Source organism: Poecilia reticulata, unplaced genomic scaffold, assembly GCF_000633615.1.
Source record: "Poecilia reticulata strain Guanapo unplaced genomic scaffold, Guppy_female_1.0+MT scaffold_181, whole genome shotgun sequence".
NCBI classification, from domain to species: Eukaryota; Metazoa; Chordata; class Actinopteri; order Cyprinodontiformes; family Poeciliidae; genus Poecilia; species Poecilia reticulata.
This window is the reverse complement of record NW_007615018.1, coordinates 679,313-701,654: the sequence shown is the minus strand read 5'-3', so window position 1 is coordinate 701,654 and position 22,342 is coordinate 679,313. Positions and strand designations below refer to the sequence as shown.

Below are 22,342 nucleotides of genomic sequence, written 5' to 3'. Positions count from 1 at the left end.
CATCCATCATCCATCCATCCATCCATCCATCCATCCATCCGTTTTCTTCCACCCTCATCCCGTTGGGGTCAGGACGGGTCCTGCTGCCTGTCAGCAGGTGAGAGGAGGGGTCACCTTGGACAGGTCACCAGTTCATCACAATGTTATTATTGTTGTTATTGTTGCTAGCATACGTCTGTAAATGTTTAACTAAGGTCTCTCTTAATTTATTTATGTGAATTTTTATCTAAATATTCTGTAAGCTTTGTGTTTTATGTAAAACAGATTTTTAATCTAAATGTGATTCTCCTGGTGAAATAAATGTTAAAAATTGTTGCAAAGAYGCCSTTTCTCCCATTTCTTTWTTGTGTGTAGARCGTTGTTTTCTTCCTTTGGYTCCTTTTCTAGRCTGATTAATTTTAGAGATGCTATTTTTAATCTAGCCTACTTCATCTTGTATGACAGATTTGATTAAATATCTTGACCTTTGTCATCTTGGTTTAAAAGGAGGGTGGTGATTACTTAGGTTGGTTTAGATAACTTTCTTCCCATAATTAATAAAATCATTACTTGAAAACTGTATTTTCTATTTTTCTTTGTCTGATATTAAACTAGTTTGATGATGTAGAACAAGTGGAACAAAAAGAAGAAATCTTTTAGGGGGTGAATACTTCTTACACACCTGACGAGGCTTGAATTTCGAAATGTGTACAAACGGTGTGATTAACAATGTACCTAATTAGTACAACAGATAAAGCTTCGTATTGCYCTTCTATTGTGTGAAATTAAACAAAAGATCTTTTTTTCATCCAGATCAAAAAGCAGTTTTCATACTTTTCCAAATGTGTGTACGAGTAACGTTAAAAAAATAAATAAGAAAAACATGAAGAACTGAGGGGAGGATCATAATCTCGTCACTCTAGCTGGATATCTCGCGGGATTTGGTGGTGCTATAAATTCCATCGCAGTCGCCGCTCGGCCTTTCTTTGCCCCTTTAGCGGTGAAGGTGCAACAGTTATCGGTCGTCCCGAAGCCGGGTTCATCCGACACCCTCACCAACCAAGCTGAACTGAGCTCAACCTCCACTACAGCAACATGCCGCCCAAATTCGACCCCAACGAGATCAAAATCGGTATGTTTTCTGGGTAATAAACGCTGACGTGGTTCTCACAGCCGAGATGGAGCCGCTGTTAGCCGGCTACCTGCGCGCCCGGTGGGCCGCGGGCCGAGCGCTGAAAACGGTAAAGACTGGACACCAAATCCGGGCTGGAACGCCTGGAGGATCAGTGTGTGTTTCTGTGTGTTTTGATGTGATGAAGYAAAGAGTGTGTTGGGTGGATGTGAGGCAGCAGTCGTAAAATTATAGGACGAGCTACCGCTCCACGTGCAGTGTAGCCATCTWGCTAATGCTAGTGTTAGCCTCTAGGCTAATTGCTGTCAGCTAGCTTCAGAGCTGACTTACTTTCTTAAGGRGTATTTGATAGTTTTTTTGTTAAGTTTATAAGCGTTTTATTTGCTCATTGGGGGTAATTTCTAATAAACGTCACTGTTTGGATTTGGTCATGCGCAGTTTTTGTTAAACGATCCAAACGGAGTGCAAAATGTTTAGCATTTATCAGAGGGATGATCCACAGACTGCTCAAGTTTACTCAACTTTAGTTTATTTTTGCTCAGTAAAAGTAAAAAGTAGTCGAGAAATGATTCAAATTGGCATAATAAAAATAATCTGCATAATGCCTACTAATGTACTAAGTAAATGATATGAAATGCAAAAATAGTTGTGCAAATTATAGGATTTGTAAAGACTATACTAATTAAAAATCAACCAGTCCCATTTATTCAGACGTATGTCCATAAAAAACAAAAAACAGGCGCAACAAAACAATTAAAAGTAAAATAATCACAAACTGCCATATAAAAACATCAGTTCCAGACAGAAACGAGCACAATAAAACGTTTGTCGTGTAAAAGTAATGCTTACAGTAGATGATGTTTAATAAATGTTAGAACAGGGTGAAGTAGTTCAGTGTCGGCTGTTTTAGTTTGTCTCCAAAYGTCTCAGCAGGTAGAAGATAACAGAACAAAGCTGGTTTAGAAACAAGAGCGCTCACTTCTGCATAATCTGTGGGTTTGTTTCTGTCAGGTTCATTTCTATTAAAATAAATTGGACGTTACCTGCAGTGGGTAGAGGATCTAGAAATTTACTGAAACAAGAAGTAGCAATGCTTAATAATGCAACTGAAGTAGAACTAGATTTTCCTTGTTTCTCTTCCCAAAACATCCACTTTACACGTCGTTTCTCTGCCTAAACCAAACAGATAAAATGGTTGAACTTCCTCTTTTTGTCATCTAGTTTTCCATTGACTTTAATGTTGAGGTTTCTTGGATGTCAAACATTCAGAAGGTTGAAACTTTACCTTTTTTTTTAAACCTAACTGAATGCTTCACTTTAAAAATGACATCATCTTGACTATTGATGTTTATTTTTTAATATCTACTTTTGCGTCACTACAAATCTCCAGAGGTTTTGGTGTTGGGATAAATTGTTCAATCATATTTTGAAGTAAATGCAACATTTAAAGTTTCTGCCATGGAAATAAAATGGGAAACGTTTTAATCAGTCAGAGGGTTAAATTTATCCATCAAGACGTTTCCCTCGGTGTCCGAGAACAAACATGGCCGCCTGTAGAGTGGACGGCTCCACGATGAGGTCCAGTGAAATGATGCATTAATCTGGGTGGAAATATTCTAATTTGCATAAACTGATCATTGCTGAGAAATGGATCTGATCTGTGAACAGATTCCCCTCCTTCAGAACCAGAACCTTCATTTTAATGCCAAACGCGTGATGTTTATCCGTTATGCTAGTCTGGTTACCATAACAACTGCCTCTGTTCTCGGTACCATTTGTTCCAACCCGGTTCTGTTTCCTGTCTTTCAGTCTACATGAGGTGCACAGGAGGGGAAGTGGGCGCCACCTCTGCTCTGGCTCCTAAAATCGGACCTCTGGGTCTGGTGAGTATCAGAACCGTTGAACCCCACCCAGCCTCCCGCCACTGGACCGGTCCGACCCGGTGGCCGAGTTCAGTCCAGTGGAGGCTCAGAGCGACCCGGCTTTAGGAAACAGGGCGGCCCGCGCCGTGGGCCGCTCTGTGCCGAAAAGCCCGGAACACCAACCAGCCCGGGTTCTGATGGAACCGCATCCTGGCCCGTTGGGTTTTAACCCGGTCCGCTTTTCTTCTCCTCCTCAGTCTCCAAAGAAAGTCGGTGACGACATCGCCAAGGCAACCGGAGACTGGAAGGGCCTGAGGATCACCGTGAAGCTGACCATCCAGAACCGGCAGGCCGCTGTGCGTCCAACACAACAGAACCCGGCCGGGTTTCCCTCCAGAACCTTTTCTCTGCCAATACCAGAACAATAAGTGAATCAGTTTGAGCCAGATCCTGAAGTTCCAGAGCCTGAATCAGAGTCCAGAAGCGGTTCTGGTTCTGAAGCGGTTCTGGTTTGGGGGATTAGCTGCGTTCTGTGTAATCCCACTCCGGTCCGTTTGTTTAGAAAGTCTGTCGGGTTTTTCTCGTCTCAGAATCATGTCGGTCCAACTGGTCTTGAGTCAGAAAAGGTTCTGGACGACCCGTTTACCTGAAACAGTTCTGATCTGGTACCGATCCGGTTACTAAACCTGCTGGTCCTGATCGGGTTCTGTCTCTGCAGATCGAAGTGGTTCCCTCGGCTTCTGCTCTGATCATCAAGGCTCTGAAGGAGCCGCCTCGCGACAGGAAGAAGGTCAAGAACAGTAAGTGACTTCCTGTTGGGGAGGGAGGGACTTCCTGTTGGGCAGGGAGGGACTTCCTGTTGGGCCGCCATGTTGACTGTTTCTGCTTCTTCCAGTCAAGCACAGCGGCAGCGTCACGTTCGATGAGATCGTTGGCATCGCCCGGGTCATGAGGCCGCGCTCCATCGCCAGAGAGCTCTCAGGTGAGGCCCCGCCCCCACGCTCTAGCCCCGCCCCCCCAGCCTCCCGCCACTGGTCCGGTCCGACCCAATGGCCGAGTTCAGTCCAGTGGAGGCTCAGAGCGACCCGGCTTTAGGAAACAGGCCGGCCCGCGCCGTGGACCGCTCTGTGCCGAAAAGCCCGGAACAAGCCAGAACTCTGTTCTGATTGGGTTTGGTTCTGGATGGGTCGGGTTCTGATGGACTCGTGGTTCTGTTTTTTCTCAGGAACCATCAAGGAGATCCTGGGCACGGCCCAGTCAGTTGGCTGCACCATCGATGGCCGCGCCCCTCATGATGTCATCGATGACATCAACAGCGGGAAAGTGGAATGTCCATCAGAGTAAAGATGGCGGTTCTGAAATAAAATGTTGAAAACGAGCTGCTGGGTTCCGTCGGTGATGTTCAGAAGGTCCATTTACCTGGTTCTGGTTCTTAACCGGGCCTCCAACTCTGAAGTATAAATTTCAGCACCAGATTAAACTTTAAAGAATCGTTTCAGTGACTAAACGCAGAAATCAAACTAAAAACCTGTTGCTGCTTAGCTGAAGTTTTAAAAAGGAACGTTTTACTAAACCAGGAAGTTCAGAGTGGCTGTAGTTGAGTGGAAGGAAAAACTGAGGCATCAGTGAGGCACGTAAATCTGCTCTGGTGTCCAACATTCAAGTGTCCACTGTTTCTACAGTACTTTCTCCTTCCACTGAACTTTCTAGTTTCATGCTGCTCAGTGAAGAGCCAGCTGGTAACTTGGCTGGACTCTGCAGCAATAAAAAATGTCTAAATGTATTTAGTCTGTTTATATGGAGGGCTGATGCTGTCAAAACAGATAAAGGAAATACATTTAATCAGAAGGGGAAGAAGGTAAATTATGCTATTTTTATTTTCTCATGTCAATTTTGGCAGCATCAGTCCTCCATACACTAGAACTGAAGTTAACGAATACCTAAATGTACTCTCCAAAATAAAAGCCTTCATGTTGCAGAGCAGTTCAGTTACACAGGATTACTTTGGCCTTTTGAAATTTCAGAATTAAAGCCTAAAATTTTTCACCTAAGTTTAAAACTACACTTTCAAATTAATGTTAATAATTTGAAATGAAGCTTGAAAATAAAAGCTTGGATATTTTCAAAATAAAATCCTGACTTCTATGAGTTCGATGCTTGTTGCATTTTAAGCCTGTAATGGAATAAAACTGGTTTCAGTTTTATACAAAACATTTATTGAAAGATTTCAAACAAGTTTACAAAAATACAAACTGAAACTACGACCGACCCGCATGGAGACATCAGAACCGCTCCGGCTTGGTGGTCCGGATCCTTGAACCTTTTATTCCTGACGGATGTGGAGAAAGTGGAGGACGACTCCGATCCTGGATCTGGAGTTCAGCTGAAGCTTTCCGGTTAAAATGCTTGAAGAGGCTGAACCGGATCAGAACCGAGCGGGTCAGTTGTCGTCCTCCTCTTCCTCAGCTTCCTCCTCAGGCTCCTCCTCCATGCGCTGCTGCTCCTCCTCTTCCTCCTCCTCCTCTTCCTCTCTGCTCTTGTCGTTCTCGGAGTCGGCCTTCCTCTCCTTGTCTCTGCGTTTCTGTTCGCTCACCTCCTTCCTCCCCCTCTGGTCCTTCTTGTACACTGAGAACAAAGCAGACGGGTCAGACCTCATTCCCACAGCATGATGCTGCCACTACCATAGTCTTAGTAGGTCTGTAGGTCCATCGTCTCTTCATGTCTAAACCTCAGGACAGGAAGAGAAACGGGACAAAACGAGGAGGGAAGGGAGGAAACCGTAAGGCTAGAAGACAGGATGGACAGGAACACGCAGGGAAGAGGACAGCTGAAGGACAGAGACTAGGACAGGACGGAGACGGTGAGACTAGGACAGGACGGAGACGGTGAGACTAGGACAGGACGGAGACAGTGACGGATGGACAGTAGAGGGAAGGAACCAATGGTCCTTTGGTGGCGAACGGATGGTGATGCAGGAAGTAGGAGCAAAAGGGAAAGAACTGCAAACGAGGTTCTCCAGACCAGTAGGGGGAGCCAAACAGCAGGAGACCAGACAGATGAACACACAACAGATGTTACTTCATATATTTAGCATTATTATAGAGCAGCAGCACGTTTATGTAGGACGGTGCTTGAATGTGTCACCAAGGTGTTGGATCTGCTCTTTGGGTTGTGGAACTTTGTAAAGTTTGTCCTTGGAGGGACGCCGTACTTGGCGTCTGTTACTGTGTCGGCAGCACAACGGTCAGGATTTGCTCTGAATCCTAAAGGTGAAGCCGCTGCGCGGTCAGGTGGTCCGAATGAACGGTCCGAGCCGCTGCGTGTCAGATTCCTGTCTCGTTTCCTTACGACAAAAACACTAAAAGACGCAACGCAGAGTCCAGGAACAGCAGAGGTCTCACCTCMCCTMACCTCACCTCACAGACAGGGTTACACTTCCAAAGGGAATATCACTGACCCAGACCATTCTGAGAAATGAGTTTGCAGCGTTTTCCCTTTTGCTTCCATAGGTGCCGTTTCAGACCCAGACTCCCCCCAGTGGCCTGGAGGACATCGTTTTGTTGCTTGTTCTCCATTTTGCTTCCGTTTCCTGTGTTTGAATCGTTTGTTTGTATTTCTGTGCTCTGGAGCATCATCCTTGTCGGACCGTCTGACTCGGAGCAGAGAGGAAGCGTCGGGACGCAGGCGGACGTGTCCTTACCTTCCAGAGCGTCCCGCAGTGGCTCCAGGAATCGCTCGAACTCCATCTCCTCCATGGCCGCCAGCACATCTCCTGCGTTCAGCGTCTTCCTCTTGGCCTTCATGGCGAAGTTATTGGCGCTGAAACCAGGAGAGAAACGTTCAGCTTGAGCAGCGTGGCGCCGGTCCCCGCAGCGTGTTAAAAACCCACCAGGAGGTCGCGTACAGCACGAAGACGCTGGCCGCCTGGGAGATGGCGCGCCGGGCCTCCTTGGACACGTTCACCCCATCTGGGAGCTGCGAGGAGCAAACGGTGCGGAGGAGTTATCTCTAAACACACGTCTGGTCAGGAAACACAAGCTGGCTCACAACTGCTCTTTTCACTCCCAGCAGCAGGAGAAACATTCGCACGTCGATGTGTGAAAATCCTCGCTGAGCTTTAACTGGTCCCCGGCCAGCTACCGTCAGTTAATCAAATGAAATGGAGAAAAAACTTTGTCACCAGACGGGGAAATGAGTTTAAAGCAGGCATTATTTTGGTCTTTGGTCCAGAACCACGGAAACCTGAACTGGTTTGAATCAATAAAAGCAGATTCACCGTGGATCGGATCGCTGCCAGTTCTGGTTACACGTCACCAGGTCCGACATCAGTCAGCAGCTGTTATAGATGCTGTTCGGATCAGAACTCTGGCTGCTGTCAGAACAGGTTCAAATGAAACCAAATCACTTAAATCCAGCTGTCCAGAACAGCGCCTCCTGGTGGCAGCCTGTTGAAACTGCTCTGCTGGTTCTGATTGGGTTTTTTTAGTACGTTTTACCTTTCAGACTGGAGCTATGATGTGTAACCGTGGCAACAAGGTTTTTTCAACTGGGCGGACGCAGCTAGTTAGCATCTCAAATGTTCAAGTAATGTGGATATTGATCTGTTAGCATAACATTTATGAGTCTGCTAGTCGGAACCAGCCTTCAGTCAGAAGCCTAAAACACTCATTGTGAGGCTGACTGCTACTGGAGATCCTTACATCACAACATCGACTCTTTGAACATAATGATATGAGAGAGAAGCTTTATTCAATAGACTCATGGTCCACAAAGACATAACACACAACAACACATACAAACTAAATAAATCAAATCTTATAAGACACTTGTTGCAAACCGATGATTCCACAGAGCCGACTGGCATCTGAGCGCACCGACAGAGGGACGTGAAAACGTTACAATAAGACTTCAATGAGCTGCAAACGACACATAAACTGGAATATCAAGTTTCTCATGAGGTCCTGAAACGTTCCGACGTGTTTCAGAACATCTGACCTGCACAGCTGGACCTGGTTTCTTCAGCAGAATCTCAGGGAGTCATTATAAGCAACCTTAAGCTTTTACATTTACACCACAAAGCAGCTGCATGCAAGGATGTACAATAAACTTTAAACAGGTTTATTTTTACCTCATCAGTGCACATCAAAACTTCCTCCCCAGAATGTTAGCCTGGGCGTTCAACACGCGACGCTGCCCATAAATATCATCATCATCATCATCACTGAGCTGGTCTGTGATGATGTTTGGAACAAACATTTAACTTTTGTCAGAAAAAATCAGGGAAACGGAGTCGTTTGTCTGCTTCAGTTCATTACTGCACATCACATCTCAACCCATAATCAGAGCAGATATTCAGTAACTGCTGAGTTTAATTTGCTTTGACATAAATACAGTTTTTTACTTCAACTCAAATCCATTACTTTTTACTGGAGGAGAAATTATCTCAGAATTTGAACTTTATAGATCTGTGACCTCTGACCCCAGGTAAAACCTGTTGGGTTATATAAATAAAAAAACTTCTGTATGTATACAGACATTTGTCGTTTTTTAATTTCATGAGATGAAATCAAGCAGCGAAGCTTCTTGGTTGGTTCCATCCATCCATCTTCTTTACACCCTTGTCCCTCAGTGGGTCAGGAGGTGCTGGTGCCTCTCCAGCTAACGTTCTGGGCGAGAGGCGGGGTCACCTGGACGGGTCACCAGTCTGTCGCAGGGCAACACAGAGACACACAACCATGCACACACACACACTCACACCTAGGGGCAATTTAGACAGACCAATTAACCTGACAGTCATGTTTCTGGACTGTGGGAGGAAACCGGAGTACCTGGAGAAAACCCACCATGCACAGGGAGAACATGGAGACTCCATGCAGAAAGACCGGGAATCGAACCCAGAACCGACCGGTGGTTTAGATCAACTGGTGGTGGCAGCTGGAAAAGACTGATGTTTCTGTGGGCGTGGCCTTTTAGGACCCCGTCACCGAACCAGGAAGTAAACAATGCGATCAGCTTAAAGAACTACAAATCTCTGCAAAAATGCTATCCGATTCCGTAAAACAACCACCAAGATCTCGGGAATAACTAATTAGAAAGACTTTATTGGTCTAATATGGTATGTTGCCTTTTTTAAGGTGATCTTCAAAACCATCAAAACATGTAAATTACCCAGAACTTGTCCTTATTTATGCTTCAGAGGCTGAAACTCGTCAAATGAAGATTGAAATAGATCTCGATGTGGCATCACCAGATCTCAGAGCAAAGATTGATCCTGAAAACCGACATAAATGTTGAAGAACCTTGGGATTAAAAATAAAATGTTTAAAAAGATCGACTGGCTGTGCAGTTTTTCCTCATATTCATCATATTGTGATATTTCAAACAGAAACTATAGCRAAATGTTTTTAACTGTTTCTGTAATGTTGCATTTTATTTCCTAGCTCATTTACAGAAGACATGGCTTCCGCAGATCTACATGTCATTTCTTTATTGTTGATTTTTTTCTCGTAATTTAACTAAACGTCTTTATTCTTTTCATCAAGTGACCGTAATTCTCAACCATATGAGAAAAAACATTGTCTTATATACTTTTCCATCAGAAACAGGTAAAATCTTCACTCGAACTGAGATTCTGAAAGCATCACCAGTTGATCCAGGTTTGCCTCCTAAAGGTGTCGTTAGATGATCAATATCAGGAACATCAGCCTCTCCGATGACGTCATAGTTTAAAACGGCGCTCTGAACTCAGTGACCAGTGGGACCAGTTCAGTTAGCAGCGCCATCGTCTGTTTCCCTTTTTGGACCAGTTTATTTTATCGTCTTCAAAAATAGATAATGTAATTCACTTGTTGAATTATATTATTTATTTTGGAGGTAATATWGTTTAACAGGTTTCCCAGACAAACTTTAACTGTGAGAATATTGTCAGATTACCAAGTTGCACAGCTTTGCTTCTGCAGCCCAGTGAATCTTAAAGTGAAACGAAATAATGTGGCTTCCATTAAATGAGAAATGAATTAGTTTGCATGGTTTTATAACTGTTTATTGATATGTTTGCAGAGCATCTCAGTCAACATAAGACTGAAAAGACGTAAAATGATCATTACTCTAATAATGCTGGGTGGTAGTACAAATTCTGACAGTCTCCTTTGAAGTGGGGTTTATTTTAGTGACCTTTTAATGACCTTTTAGTGACCTTTCTTCAATATTCCTTCATACCATTATGTTTTGAAGAGCACTTAGAGAAAGTAGAGACATTTTCATATATGTTTACTTACGTTTGCCGCGTTTTGATCAGGAAATGATAAAGCCACCTAATTTTTACAAACATCTGCGTTGAGGACCCCGTTTGACTCACTAGTTAACCTTAATGCGGCTCGTTCTGTTTTTAATTTTAGTTCCTTTCAACAGCTTGCAAACCGTTTCCCACAGAGAACACACGGATAAATACTGTAGATATGACTCATAATCTGTTGGTATCTGACATGTAGGAACGTTTATTATTATAATTTCGGCTGGTCAGTTTGGAAATTACCACCAACATTAGCTGTCGCATTGTTTAGTAACTGTCGCTAAACAATGCGACACTTTACCTTTTTGCTTACCTGTAATGTAAGCAACAGGTACCTGAGAGTCAATTCCAATGTTTTTCTGATCAGTGCTGGTTACAAAAAGCAGAAACTATCCACTTAGGTTTACATTGCGGCTATTCATGAGTTGGAATTAATGTATTCCGGTGAACCTGAATGAGATTATTCATTATTCATTATGCTCAAATGCGGTTCTTTAGAAAATTGTTTTGAAACATAATTTTCACATGCAACATTAAACATATTTGCGTCAAATGGGATTTATAGTGAAGTTTTGCAAACGGTTTTTTCACGCAAGTAGCATTTTTCAACAGGCATCGACACGGCCACCTACAATTTGGAAACATCTGCGGTGCGCTTAGGTTTCAACCAGTTGATTTAGCCACCAGTTGATCTATAACACCGGGAATCGAACCCAGAACCTGCTTGTATGTTAGAAAACATCCCGAACCAAAACTGACCAGAACCGGGACCGCTCTGGAAATAAACCCGCTCTCCCGTCACGAAGGCCGGCCTGACCTGCGGGAAGCTTCCCCTCCTCGTCCCGGTGCTCGGCTCCCACTCACCGCCTCCTTGATGATGCGGGTGATCACCGCGTTGGGAAGGTTCAGGTCCTCTGGCCGCTCCGCCATTTCTTCCGCTCCGTCCCCCTCCTTCCTTCTCCCGCCGCCGCCGCGAGGCTGCTACGTACCAGCGCGCGCACGGTAGCCGCTGTCTCTGACCGGGAGCCGCGTGCGGTTCCAGGAGAAGCCGAGCCACGCTCCTTCACGCGCCGCAGGTTTGATTTTAGACGTTTCCCGCGAATCCTCCAGCCACCACGAGCCCGCCTGCGTCAACGATTCAACTTCGACCGCTGACGTAAGAGTGACGTATTTCCGCAGGTGTAAAAAAAAAAACTAACAAAAAAAATAATAGAAAAATGACTGAAGTCGGTGAAAAAAATGTTTTAGTAAAACAATTTACAAACTCGCTATTAAAATAAAACAGCAATTAAGTAAGCAAATTATTTTAAGTAAATATAACAGGCAATAAGATGAAACTTTATACTTAATTAAAATTAAATACGTCAAATTTTATTCAGTGATCTTGCTGAAAACTATCTAATTAGAAAACAAAAATGCATTAAAATAACGTTGAATGAAATGAAATTTCTTTGATAACTTTTCCTTTCAGTATGTCCAAGTTTAACTGCAGTAATGAGATTAATTTAAATTCAATTCTATAAATGTTATATACTAAAGTAAAATATGTACGTAAATAACAAATCCTAAATATAATTAGCAACCTACTGATAAATATTTCAAATTACATTTTCATGAAAATAAATGTAGGTATGCCCATATAATTAAAAAAATTACAGATGATAAAGATTTATTAGACTAAAAAAAGTTCAAATATTTTCTGTAAATTCAGTTAATCACAAAGAAAATCTTTTACACCAAATTATATCAAATAAATACTAAGATAAGTAGCCACCATCAAAATACAGAAAATTAGAATCATAATGTACTAAAACAAAATTAAATGCTTTAAGTTAAGATAAAGAAATTAAAGCAACAATCAAATATCTAAAATAATATTCTAAAAACTAATCTAAGTTTAATAGATTTGCAACAAAATTAACATGTTAAAATAAAAATGATTGGATTAAATTAAAAACAAAAATAGATGTTATATTAAATATACCAACATTTAATTAAACTCCAGTAAATCTGATTAAAGCTATTATATTATGTCGTATTTGTTCCTTTTCAATGCTTTTCTTGAGCCCAGAGCAAATATTCAACATAATGTTCAATGATGTTTTTGGAGCTCAGCTTCCAGCATCATCTTCATCAGACAGGAGAAGGTCAAAGGTCTGTCAGGGGAGAAGGTATTGAGCTGGTTTCCATGACAGCCGCTTCTTTCACATGCCTGAAAACGTGGAGAAATCACTGAAATCTTAACGCCCACACAGTTCAGGTTCCTGGGGCCGATTCTGGGCAGCGCTCCAGGATAAACRTCAAGGTTCCTGGACTCCTCTCTGTTCCTCTGATCTGCAGCCGGAGTACGGAGTGAAAATAGTCTCAAAATATCTGTGCGCGTGTAAAAGGATTTGTGCATGTGTAAAAATATCTGTGCGTGTGTAATACTGGATTTGTAAAACTTAAAAATAAAATAAATATTCTCCTATGCCTATACATGTTGAAACAGTACATAAATCACCTGGTACACACACATAACTGCATTTACACACAGATCCGGTTACGAGAGCACAACTATTTTTGAGACTCATTTCACGCTTCGCTCCCAGATGTGTGCAGACGTTAGACAGCTAACGTAGCGTTGGAGCTGAGTCCGTATATTTTTATTCTCTCACTCTGCAGTTTRATAATCTGTCTTCAGTCTTAACTTTAACCAGGTTGATCCRGTTTTATGAYGCAGAAGCATCTTCAGGTTATGGTRTTTATGGATGTTGGTCTTTATCACTGAAACTGTATTTTGTTGCTTCAGCAGTAATGAAGGTAGATCTGGACCTGAGGATCATCATCTGCTGCTGGACTTTATTCACCAGAACAAAATGAAAGGTTTATGTTGACTTTTCAACATATTTAAGGATTTAGTCTAATGTTCACATATAGGCCTGTCAGAATAATCAATTAATCAGATGATAAATTAAAACAATTGTTTCCATTGGCCTGATTTATCGTTTCTCTTTTTCTCTCTCTACCAAAAACTGGATAATAAAAATCTTGAGTTTGGTTCTTTGGTCTCGATTAGACCTTATATTGAAAATAAATTTTGTTTAAAAAGACTTCAAAATGAATTAGTTTTATTTATTCTGGATATTAAAAATGTTTTCCAGTTCCAGTGTTAAATGTTCATTAGAATCTGAGAATGTGTTGCATTATTATTTCATCTTTACCATTATATTACTTTAAAATGGTCTCAAAAGAACTATATTATCGTTTGTTGAGAACTTTGGAACAACTTTTCATTCAGTAAAATGTTTGATGGTGACAGACCTGTTCATCCTCCAGAATCTCCAGATTAAACTGTGTTTCTGTCTGGACCCCATTTCATGGACCCTTAAATAAATTTATACCTCGTCTGCAAACAAACCTGCTGCTGCTGTTCGTCTTCATTTCATGTTGATTGATGTAGATGGTAAAATATATTCAGATGGTTTCATTTTCACAAGCAGTAAATTTATCAATTGATATTTTGACACAATTGACAGCTAATAAACACTTAAGAAAATAAATATTTTATGCATTTATTTAAAGCACCACTGCAAAAATAGCCTTTASAGCAAAACATTGAATGTAAAACATTTGATCGACATAAAAAGAAACATKTCTACATACATTGTGATGATTCCAGTCATTTGCAGGTTCAGTCATGTTCAGTCAGGTCTGTCGGATCATCAGCTGATCAGGAAAATCAACATCATTTCTATCACTAACTGTCTATTTGTCTCTGCATCTTCAGCCAATCAGCAGCTGAGATTCTGGAGGTTCAACACCAAAACCTGAAGCTTCAAACTGACAAACTGAACCAAGACGCCTTTCAAACTACAGCAGTAGTAGAACCCTAACCCTAACCCTGCTCTGTTGGTCCATGTTATGGTGTCTCAGTCTGTAGACTGACCTTAGTGGTCTTTGAATACACAGCTTTATGGTGTTTTCTATTAATTGATTATAGTCAATATTTGAACATCCATGTAAGTTTGAAGACATTTCATTGTTAACTTTAGGTAGCTGTGAATCCACCCGTGTTAATCTGAACTTATTCTGTTAAAGATTCAACAGATTTGTTACAATCTTAAATATTTAATCTGTCCTTTGTGTGCAGTGAAATGAACATTAAAGTTAATTCAGGAAATACTTTTGTCATCTTCTTTCTGCAGTGTAAATCAAATGATGCCTCTATTAAAATCATATATTTGTGACATCAAACAGTTTTTCTGTCATAAAGCCAGTGGTCAAACTAACTATGGTTAAATGTTGATCATTTACTTTCAACAAATGGAAACCAAAAAGATTTTAAAGACACTATGAATACGGCTCATCTACCTCAATAGAGGTAAAGTTTCCACTGTATGCAACTAAATGTGATTATGATTGAATGAAAACTGTACAGCAGGGATTCAACTCCAGTTCATAAGGGTCGGTGTCCTCCAACCTTCAGATGTCTCTTTTTTAACACACCTGAGTCAAATCATGAGGTCAGAGGTCATTAGCACGACTCTGGAGAACTTGACTGTCCTAAGCAGCCATTTAATTCAGGTGTGTTGGACCAGGACGTATCTAAATGTTGCAGGACATTGATGCCTGGATCTGAGGATCCTGTTAGAGGTGATCCTCTAAATCCTCTAATGTTCCTGCAGCAGCTCCATCGGATCAGAAGGTAGATGAGATCTGAAAGATCCTGATGCTCCAGAAAGTGAAATAACACCAGAACAAATCCAGCAGTCAGCCATTTTGTCCTGTGTAGAGATAAATATAAAATGTTATTTATACACATAGAAAGTCAATAAACTAGAATCGAAAGGCAATTTATTTAACTTAATTATATTCACCTAGTGAATAAAGTAAAAGGCAAATCAGAATGTATCACAAACTATATATATAAATATCAGTCAGCAACATGACTTAAGAATCTGATTGGAACCTTTTGGCCAAAACAGAAACTGTAAGAACCACACAGATAATTTTTATGGATTAAAGATTCAAACTGCAGAGTGAGAGAATAAAAATCCACACTTAGCTTCCAACAGCTAACGTAGCATAGCTCACATAAACATTAGCTCCAGCTAACAGAAACATAGGAGGGCAGAGTATCAAAATACCAGACATATAAAACCTGAAATCATTTATAATTACTCCATGTCTCATTATAACCGGAGAGCAAAGTCTGCAGGTTTAGCTCCTACTGACTTCAGAGTTATCACACGCACAGATATTTTGAGACTATTTTCACTCCATACCTGAACAACATGTCAGAAAATATCACTGCAGCAACTTTCAGATGGTTCACTAAACAGACAAGTAGAATATTAAAACTTTATAGCTTTGTTTTAGGGATGGGAGAAAGCCTGATGATAATCTTGGGTTGACAAACAAAGGCCATAACTCGGATCTGTCCAAACTTTTTGTCATGACGGCCAAAGTTGTTAAAATAATAATAACATTTTTAAAACAAACTTTTGGTGCCTTTTTTTATTTTAGCTGCTTGATAATAAACTGAGCCATTTAAATGTTATATTTGGATTTTTGGAGAAAACAGACGTGTAAATGATTGTAGACACAAAACATAAAGAAAGCCCACCGTTTCTTCATTTTTTGGGTTGTTTTCTTTCATATTTAGTAATATTTGCTACTGATAAAAAGTAGGTCAATGTTTATGTTTCTAGATAAATGCAAAAACTTTGTTAAAAATGGGAATCTATATTTCTGTGCCTAATATTTTCTTAACAATATGTTGTTTAGCTGGTAAAACATGCTGAAAAGTTTCCATCTGCATCTACCACCTGAACTTGCAGGCCAGACTTGCTTCTTTTGGGCCGCCCAAAAAACTTCAGAGGAACGCAAAAGGCCCACGGGCCACATTTGGGACACTCCTGCCAAAAGTGACTTTCAGGAATTTTATTCAGGTTCTTTTAGAGCAAAATAACGTTGATTTGTTAAAATAACCTAATAGTCTCAGGCGATTATACGAAACCCTAACAGTGAAGGATTTTAAAGAGGTACCTTTCGTTGACAGCAGTGTTACTGCTGTCATCAACTTAGAGTTGTCTCTGTTTTTCTTTTCATTCCAGAAACTCAGTGCTTTGTCGTTTTGGTTCTGTTGAAGATTTCTTCTTGTTCACAGAGTGATTCCTCTCATGGTTCTGGTTATGCACAATGTTGCTGAAGTTATCTTAGATCCAAAGCGGATTGAACTGATCAGCTGCTCACTTCGGCCTCCTGGAAAATCCAATCTCTTCACAGAATAAAAACTCTAAGAGTTATGATAATATTACTAATTAACTGTGAGGGGGCTTTCAAATCAAACTGCACAGTTTACTGTATAACCTCAGTCCAGCTCTGACTTAACTTCATAATAAATCATTCTATTAGGGTATTTTTTCCTTCTCAGCTCTGCCCACATTTAAAATTGCAGTGTCACCAGACTCTCCTAAGATTCTAATGAAGTTTGACGTTATTACATTTTAAACTAAATGTAAATAAATAAAATTATAAAGAACATTTTCAGTTTGTCATGAGTGCTAGTGTATTTTCAATCCAGTGGACAAGAGAGGTATAAAAAYACAATAGCTAAATTTAAAATACGCTCTGAATAATTTAATTTAAATTGATAAATCAAAAGAAGCACACAATAGTAAAGTAGTTAAAATAAAAAATCTGAACAATTTAAAAATGATATATATTAAAATGTATTTTAAATAGGAAATAAACATGTTGCTGAAGTTCCTGTGATAAAATTAAATACGAGTACAAAATAAAATGTGGTTAAAATTAGCGATATATGTGAACGTAGTTATCAATCAAATAGAAATAGTTCAACAAAACAAGATAAATTAGTAGCAATATGAAATAAATTAAGTTGCAAGTGCGGGTAACTAATAAGATTACATTAAAATGATCCAAATCAAATAATGACTTTTTAGAAATTAAATATTAACAGATTAGCTGCTTGCTGGAGGAAATGCTCTACGGACCGCAGCGCCCCGTATCAGCGGAAGTGAGCGTGAAGCATATGTAAAACTCTATAAATGTTTTTGGACCGAACTTCGTTTGTTCTGGTCGGGTTCGGCTGCGGTTCTCCTGTCAGAACCGAACACTCATCATCTCTGAACTCTGGTGCGTAAAGATGTTTGTTTATGCAGCACTACTTTTGTGTGTGCATCCGACAGGATATAAAAACACAATTAAACATATTTAATTCCCCTTCAATATGACAGGTAAGAGAAAAAATGTTCCACGGTGTCCACTCCCCGTGCTTTACTCGGGCCGATTCACGCGCAGTGTCTCGTTTCGGCGTGGATCCGACGGAACTGCTGGCGTATTTCAGGGATCTATTTTCTGTCGGAGGGCTGTGATGCGGCTCCCTCTCGCCTGTGCCAGGCCGCCATCTTGAATTTTAATGTTAATTTCCAGAGAAAAACAACAATAATGTGTTTGCTGTGATATTTCTTCCTGGGTCTTGTAACGGATCTGGAACAGGACCGCTGTTTTGTTTCTCAACCCGTCATATTGTGAGTACTGTTCGTGTCGTGGGCATGTAAACGTGTGGAAAGCTCTCGTGAGGGATAATCGTTCCGGGACTCTCGCAGCCTCTTGCGACCGCTGGAGGCTCGATCCTCTCGGCTGCAGGCTGCCGTTAACCCTCCTGGCAGGGAGAAAATTAGCCAGCAGAGCTAACGCTAACGGAGCAGCCGGGGCGAAAGCAGTGAGTGTCGGTGTCCGGAAACAGTCGAGCTCCGCTGGGACGTAGCTCAGTTTTTGTTCGGTTCCGAACACCCAGAAGAGCCCCGCTGCCAGTCTGGATTAAATGTGTATCGCTTGATTGTTTGGAAATAAACAATAAAGCTTAACCGAGATCTTCTTCAGTTAAGCTCGCTTAGCATTCTGCTGAGGTTGTAGCTAGCAGAGTGCGGGGACCGCGGTTCTTTAAACCGGTGTTCCCAGACTGGACCGGGGTGGGTTTGGTGAGCAGCCGGGATGCTCAGCGGGGAATTATGGGGCCGTTTATGGGACTGCAGCGGCTGTGTTGTGCTGTCACGCCGGCCCGGCTTAATCGGCCCCAGGGTAACATTTTTGGCTGTGGTTCTGACGGTTGCTGGTTCGACACCAGCGCAGCATGTCAACACAGTCGGCCTCAGCCGTCGGCGTGGCCTTCCGGGTTCCCACAGCCTCATTATCCTGATCGGAATGCTGTTTGTTTGGTGCTAACGTTAGCCTTGACAGCTAATAACACGAAGCACTCAATGCTTAGATGACCGATTAAACAACTATTCTACTTTATACGTGATTGGAATACGAAAATGTTGACTATTCGGCCATTTAAACGTTAAAAATCGGGATTCAAATGGTAAATTACAGTAAAAAGGACCGTTCACCTGACAGCTGCTGCAGTGCTTGAGGTTACCACTGAGGGGCGCTGCGAGGCCACTTAAAATGATCATAACATTGTGACCATTGACAATGTCAACATTTTCACCTGGCRTCAATATGCTGTACACTCAAATAGTTTTCATTGTCAGTGAACATGAATAAATATTTCCAGGTTGCTTCAAATAACCCAATGGATAAAATAATGGAGCATTTTTTCCCAAAGCTGAGCATGTGTAGAATCAGAAACCTGACAAATCATGTCTAAGGATATTTCTGAATCGTACCATAAAGGCGAAACAGGCATAAAAATAAATAAAATGAGAGTAGTCTATTAGCTGCTGTTTTGTTTGTGTGGTTATTGTTCTGATTAAGCTGTTTGTTAACTGAAATGTGTGGAGAACCGGTGACCAGGCATGTTGCTCTGAACCAGCCAAGCTTCTGCTGCAGAACTTCCTGCTGGTTCTGATGGAACGATTCAGGACCCGGGCCCAGTTTGCTGCCCTATGTCCACCACCCCACACTGACAGGCAGTGTGATGGATCATGTGCGATAGGGTCCGTGTTCCTCGTCCAGGGGGAGGTTGGACAGCAGCAGCCAGTCATTCCCCATTCTGACCAGTTCTTCTTCTGCTGCTTGGAGCCAGAAACCCCAGCAGACCTCCAGGTGGAGTCCCTCAGGGCTCAGGAGCAGCTTCAGAGGACTGGCTGCTGCTGGCAGGGTGCAGTGTTTGGAGTTACCGCTAGGAGGCGCAGTGGGGCCATTTCAAACCAACAGGAAGTCTGGAATATTTGACTTGATCAATTTGTCAGCTAATATAGCTTTTTTTTTTTTTTTACGTATTTTGAAATGTTAATTTACAAGAAATGGAGGAAAAAACTTTTTCAGCTTATAATTCAGTAAAGAGTAAATAATGTTGCAGAAGGTTGATGAGTTTTCCTCCATTGGGAAGGTTTGCTCACTGCTCATCCAATCAGATTGTTGGTTTTTCACCTGTTTTCTGCTCTGTCTGCAGGTTTCTATCCAGGTCGGTCTTCCCCACTCGAGCACCTTCATCTGAGCGACTAAATGAAACTGGAGCAGGGGGCTTGTGGGCATGAAGTGGCTGGGCGAATCCAAGAACATGGTATTAAATGGCAGACGCCACGGGAGCAAGTTGACCAGCAGCGAACAACCGGTGAGCCAGACTCGCTCCCAGCAGCCRCAGCGGACGTCGCTGCGCCACAGCAGGAGCCACCCGCGCAGCCGCAGATGCAGCCGCAGTGAGTTGAGAGCGCAGCCAGGCGCCGCCGGCTGTACGATCCGGAGGCTGACGCAGCTCTGTGGTTCCTGCAGGGTGTAATGGCGCCAGCCTGGAGGCGGAGCGGCGCTACGTGCCGTCGTCAGGGATGACCGCCAAGGAGCTGTGTGAGAACGACGACCTGACCACCAGCCTCATCCTGGACCCCTACCTGGGCTTCCAGACACACAAGATGAACACCAGGTCCGTTTGCCCATTTTATCATCTTTATCTGTTACAATATATAACATTTTTTCTTTATAATTGCTTGAATCTTATTTTTTCGATCTTTATTGCTTGTATTGTGTGCTTCCTATTTTTATTCTATATTTATAAAATATTTTATGTATCATTTTGTGCCTCATTTATTTTTGTATTTTTTTGTTTATTTGTAATTATTAGTTTATATATATATAAAAGATTTCTTGTAATTTTAAATTATTTTACTTTTTATATTTAACATTCTTTAGTATGTGTTTTAATATCTTTATATTTCCAAAAAATTTTATTAATCAAAATCTTTTTGTAATTTTTTTCTTATTATTCCTATTTTTATATTAAAAATTTTATGTAATTTTTAGTTGTTTTTTATGTAATTTTATATTTTTTATACTCTATTGTCCTACATAATTTAATATCTTTATCTCTTTAATGTTATATTTTTATTGGTTTTAATATATTTATTATTTTTATTACCATAATATTTAGATAAAACTGAAAGTTTTTTCCTTTCCGGTCCGAATCACGTTTCCTCTGGTGACATCACGTCTCTTTTGAAACTCCTCCTACCAGATTCCGGCCAATCAAAGGACGGCAGGAGGAGCTGAAGGAAATCATCGAGCGCTTTAAGAAACACGACAACATGGAGAAGGCCTACAAGGCGCTGACGACGGGAGACTGGTGCCGGAACCTGTTCCTGCACAAGTCCAAGGCTCAGGAGAAGCTCTTCAAGCAGCACGTAAACGCCGCCTCTCGTTCCGCCTCTCGCTCGACGCGTCGCCTCTTCCTCCCGGCTCTAACTCTCTGCTCCCTCCAGGTGTTCGTCTACCTGCGGATATTCACGGCAGACAGCGGCTTCGAAATTCTGCCCTGTAATCGCTATTCATCGGAGCAGAACGGAGCCAAAATCGTGGCTACGAAGGAATGGTGAGATCATCCTGCTGCTACTTCCTCCGGGGACCCGGACTGGATCTGGACTGGATCTGGACGGGATCCACTGGTTCTTCTGAAGGTTCCTTTGATTCGTCAAACTGCAGCCGTTTCCATGATGCTGCTGCTTTGATGAATCGCGTTGTTGCTGCATGGATGGGTTATTGTAGCCTTGATCAGTAAATCGTTGCAGCGCTGAAGAATCGTTCTGTTGCCGTGCAGCCGGCCCGTCTCAGCGCAGCCGGCCCGTCTCAGCGCAGCCGGCCCGTCTCAGCGCAGCCGGCCCGTCTGCNATTAAACCCCAGAACCTTTCTTCCTCTCCGTTCATCGTTATTTTTTTCTCACAGCCTCTGAAATCATTTTAAAGCAGCTTCATCACTCGGCCAATCAGAGACCCCGACASAGACACTGCAGCTTTAAACGGACCAATCAGCTACTCAGGGCGCCGTCCGCCTCAGCAGAGGACCGTTGATGACCCAGCGCTGATTACACTGAGCAGAAACACCTGTGGGACACCTGTCCTTCACGGCTAGACAAGTCTGTCCTTCACGGCTAGACAAGTCTGTCCTACATAAACCTCCATGTCGTCCTCTGACTGCAAACCTTGAGGACCAACAAGAAGTGGTTCAGAATGACGTGTTGAAAGTTTTAAAGGTGTGAATATTTTTATCTCTGTGAACATTTGGCTGATAAAAACTTTTAAACAGAGAAAAAAAGTAATAAAAGTTTCAGTGAATTCAATAATAACCCAGACCGTCCTCCTGTCCCCCAATGCGCCTTCCTGTCCATGACGTCCCTGTCTCCTCTCCCCTCTGTCCCATGATGTCCCCTCTGTCCCATGATGTCCCCTCTGTCCCATGATGTCCCCTCTGTCCCCACAGAGACAGATCGGCGGCGCGCTCAGCTTGACGGCTCATCTGTTCAGGTCTGCAGGACTGATTGGATTTCCTCTCTGTCGCTACTTGACCTTTTTCCTCAGATTCTCCAATCAGCAGAAACAATCCCCCCTCCACACACACACACACACACACACACACACACACACACACACACACACAGAGAGACACACACACACACACACACAGAGAGACACACACACACACACACACACACAGAGACACACACACACACACACACACAGAGACACACACACACACACACACACACACACACACACACACACACTCACACAGAGACACACACACACACACACACACACAGACACACACACACACACACACACACAGAGACACACA

The 22,342-nt window shown here is 42.2% G+C and overlaps 3 protein-coding genes across 7 annotated transcripts in view; 2 read left to right on the top strand and 1 right to left on the bottom strand.

Annotated features, from left to right (window-relative positions):
* Positions 1 to 954: 954 nt before the first annotated feature.
* On the top strand, positions 955 to 4,351 carry LOC103460099 (60S ribosomal protein L12). Of its 2 annotated transcripts, none has more exons than XM_008402098.2 (6): positions 955 to 1,111; positions 2,921 to 2,994; positions 3,231 to 3,329; positions 3,692 to 3,773; positions 3,869 to 3,955; positions 4,199 to 4,351. In XM_008402098.2, the coding sequence occupies exons 1-6, from the start codon at positions 1,075 to 1,077 to the stop codon at positions 4,315 to 4,317; spliced, it is 498 nt and encodes a 165-aa protein (XP_008400320.1). In that variant the 5' UTR covers positions 955 to 1,074; the 3' UTR covers positions 4,318 to 4,351. The 2 variants fall into 2 exon arrangements, with proteins under 2 accessions (XP_008400320.1, XP_008400321.1); XM_008402099.2 differs by lacking the exon at positions 955 to 1,111 and adding an exon at positions 1,127 to 1,220.
* Positions 4,352 to 5,166: 815 nt separating this feature from the next.
* On the bottom strand, positions 5,167 to 11,392 carry LOC103460098 (polymerase (DNA directed), epsilon 3 (p17 subunit)). The gene is made up of 4 exons (XM_008402097.2): positions 11,129 to 11,392; positions 6,863 to 6,948; positions 6,674 to 6,792; positions 5,167 to 5,598 (listed from the first exon to the last, which is right to left on the bottom strand). The coding sequence occupies exons 1-4, from the start codon at positions 11,192 to 11,194 to the stop codon at positions 5,414 to 5,416; spliced, it is 456 nt and encodes a 151-aa protein (XP_008400319.1). The 5' UTR covers positions 11,195 to 11,392; the 3' UTR covers positions 5,167 to 5,413.
* Positions 11,393 to 17,334: 5,942 nt separating this feature from the next.
* Positions 17,335 to 22,342, top strand: part of kmt5b (lysine methyltransferase 5B) — a 19,329-nt gene continuing 14,321 nt past the window's right edge. Inside the window, exons 1-5 of one of the 4 annotated variants that reach the window (XM_017303110.1) lie at positions 17,335 to 17,407; positions 19,674 to 19,920; positions 19,994 to 20,141; positions 20,730 to 20,895; positions 20,974 to 21,083. In XM_017303110.1, the coding sequence (XP_017158599.1) occupies positions 19,755 to 19,920; positions 19,994 to 20,141; positions 20,730 to 20,895; positions 20,974 to 21,083 (590 nt within the window). In that variant the 5' untranslated portion in view covers positions 17,335 to 17,407; positions 19,674 to 19,754. The other 3 variants (XM_008402095.1, XM_008402094.2, XM_008402096.2) reach the window with 3 other exon arrangements.

Coding starts and splice junctions, on each gene's coding strand:
- LOC103460099 (XM_008402098.2), top strand. CDS start 1,075: ATGCCGCCCAAATTCGACCCCAACGAGATCAAAATCG. Junction 2,995..3,230: donor AAATCGGACCTCTGGGTCTG/GTGAGTATCAGA, acceptor TCTCCTCCTCAG/TCTCCAAAGAAAGTCGGTGA. Junction 3,330..3,691: donor TCCAGAACCGGCAGGCCGCT/GTGCGTCCAACA, acceptor CTGTCTCTGCAG/ATCGAAGTGGTTCCCTCGGC.
- LOC103460098 (XM_008402097.2), bottom strand. CDS start 11,194: ATGGCGGAGCGGCCAGAGGACCTGAACCTTCCCAACGCGGTGATCACC. Junction 6,949..11,128: donor CCCGCATCATCAAGGAGGCG/GTGAGTGGGAGC, acceptor TGCTCCTCGCAG/CTCCCAGATGGGGTGAACGT. Junction 6,793..6,862: donor GTGCTGTACGCGACCTCCTG/GTGGGTTTTTAA, acceptor TCCTGGTTTCAG/CGCCAATAACTTCGCCATGA.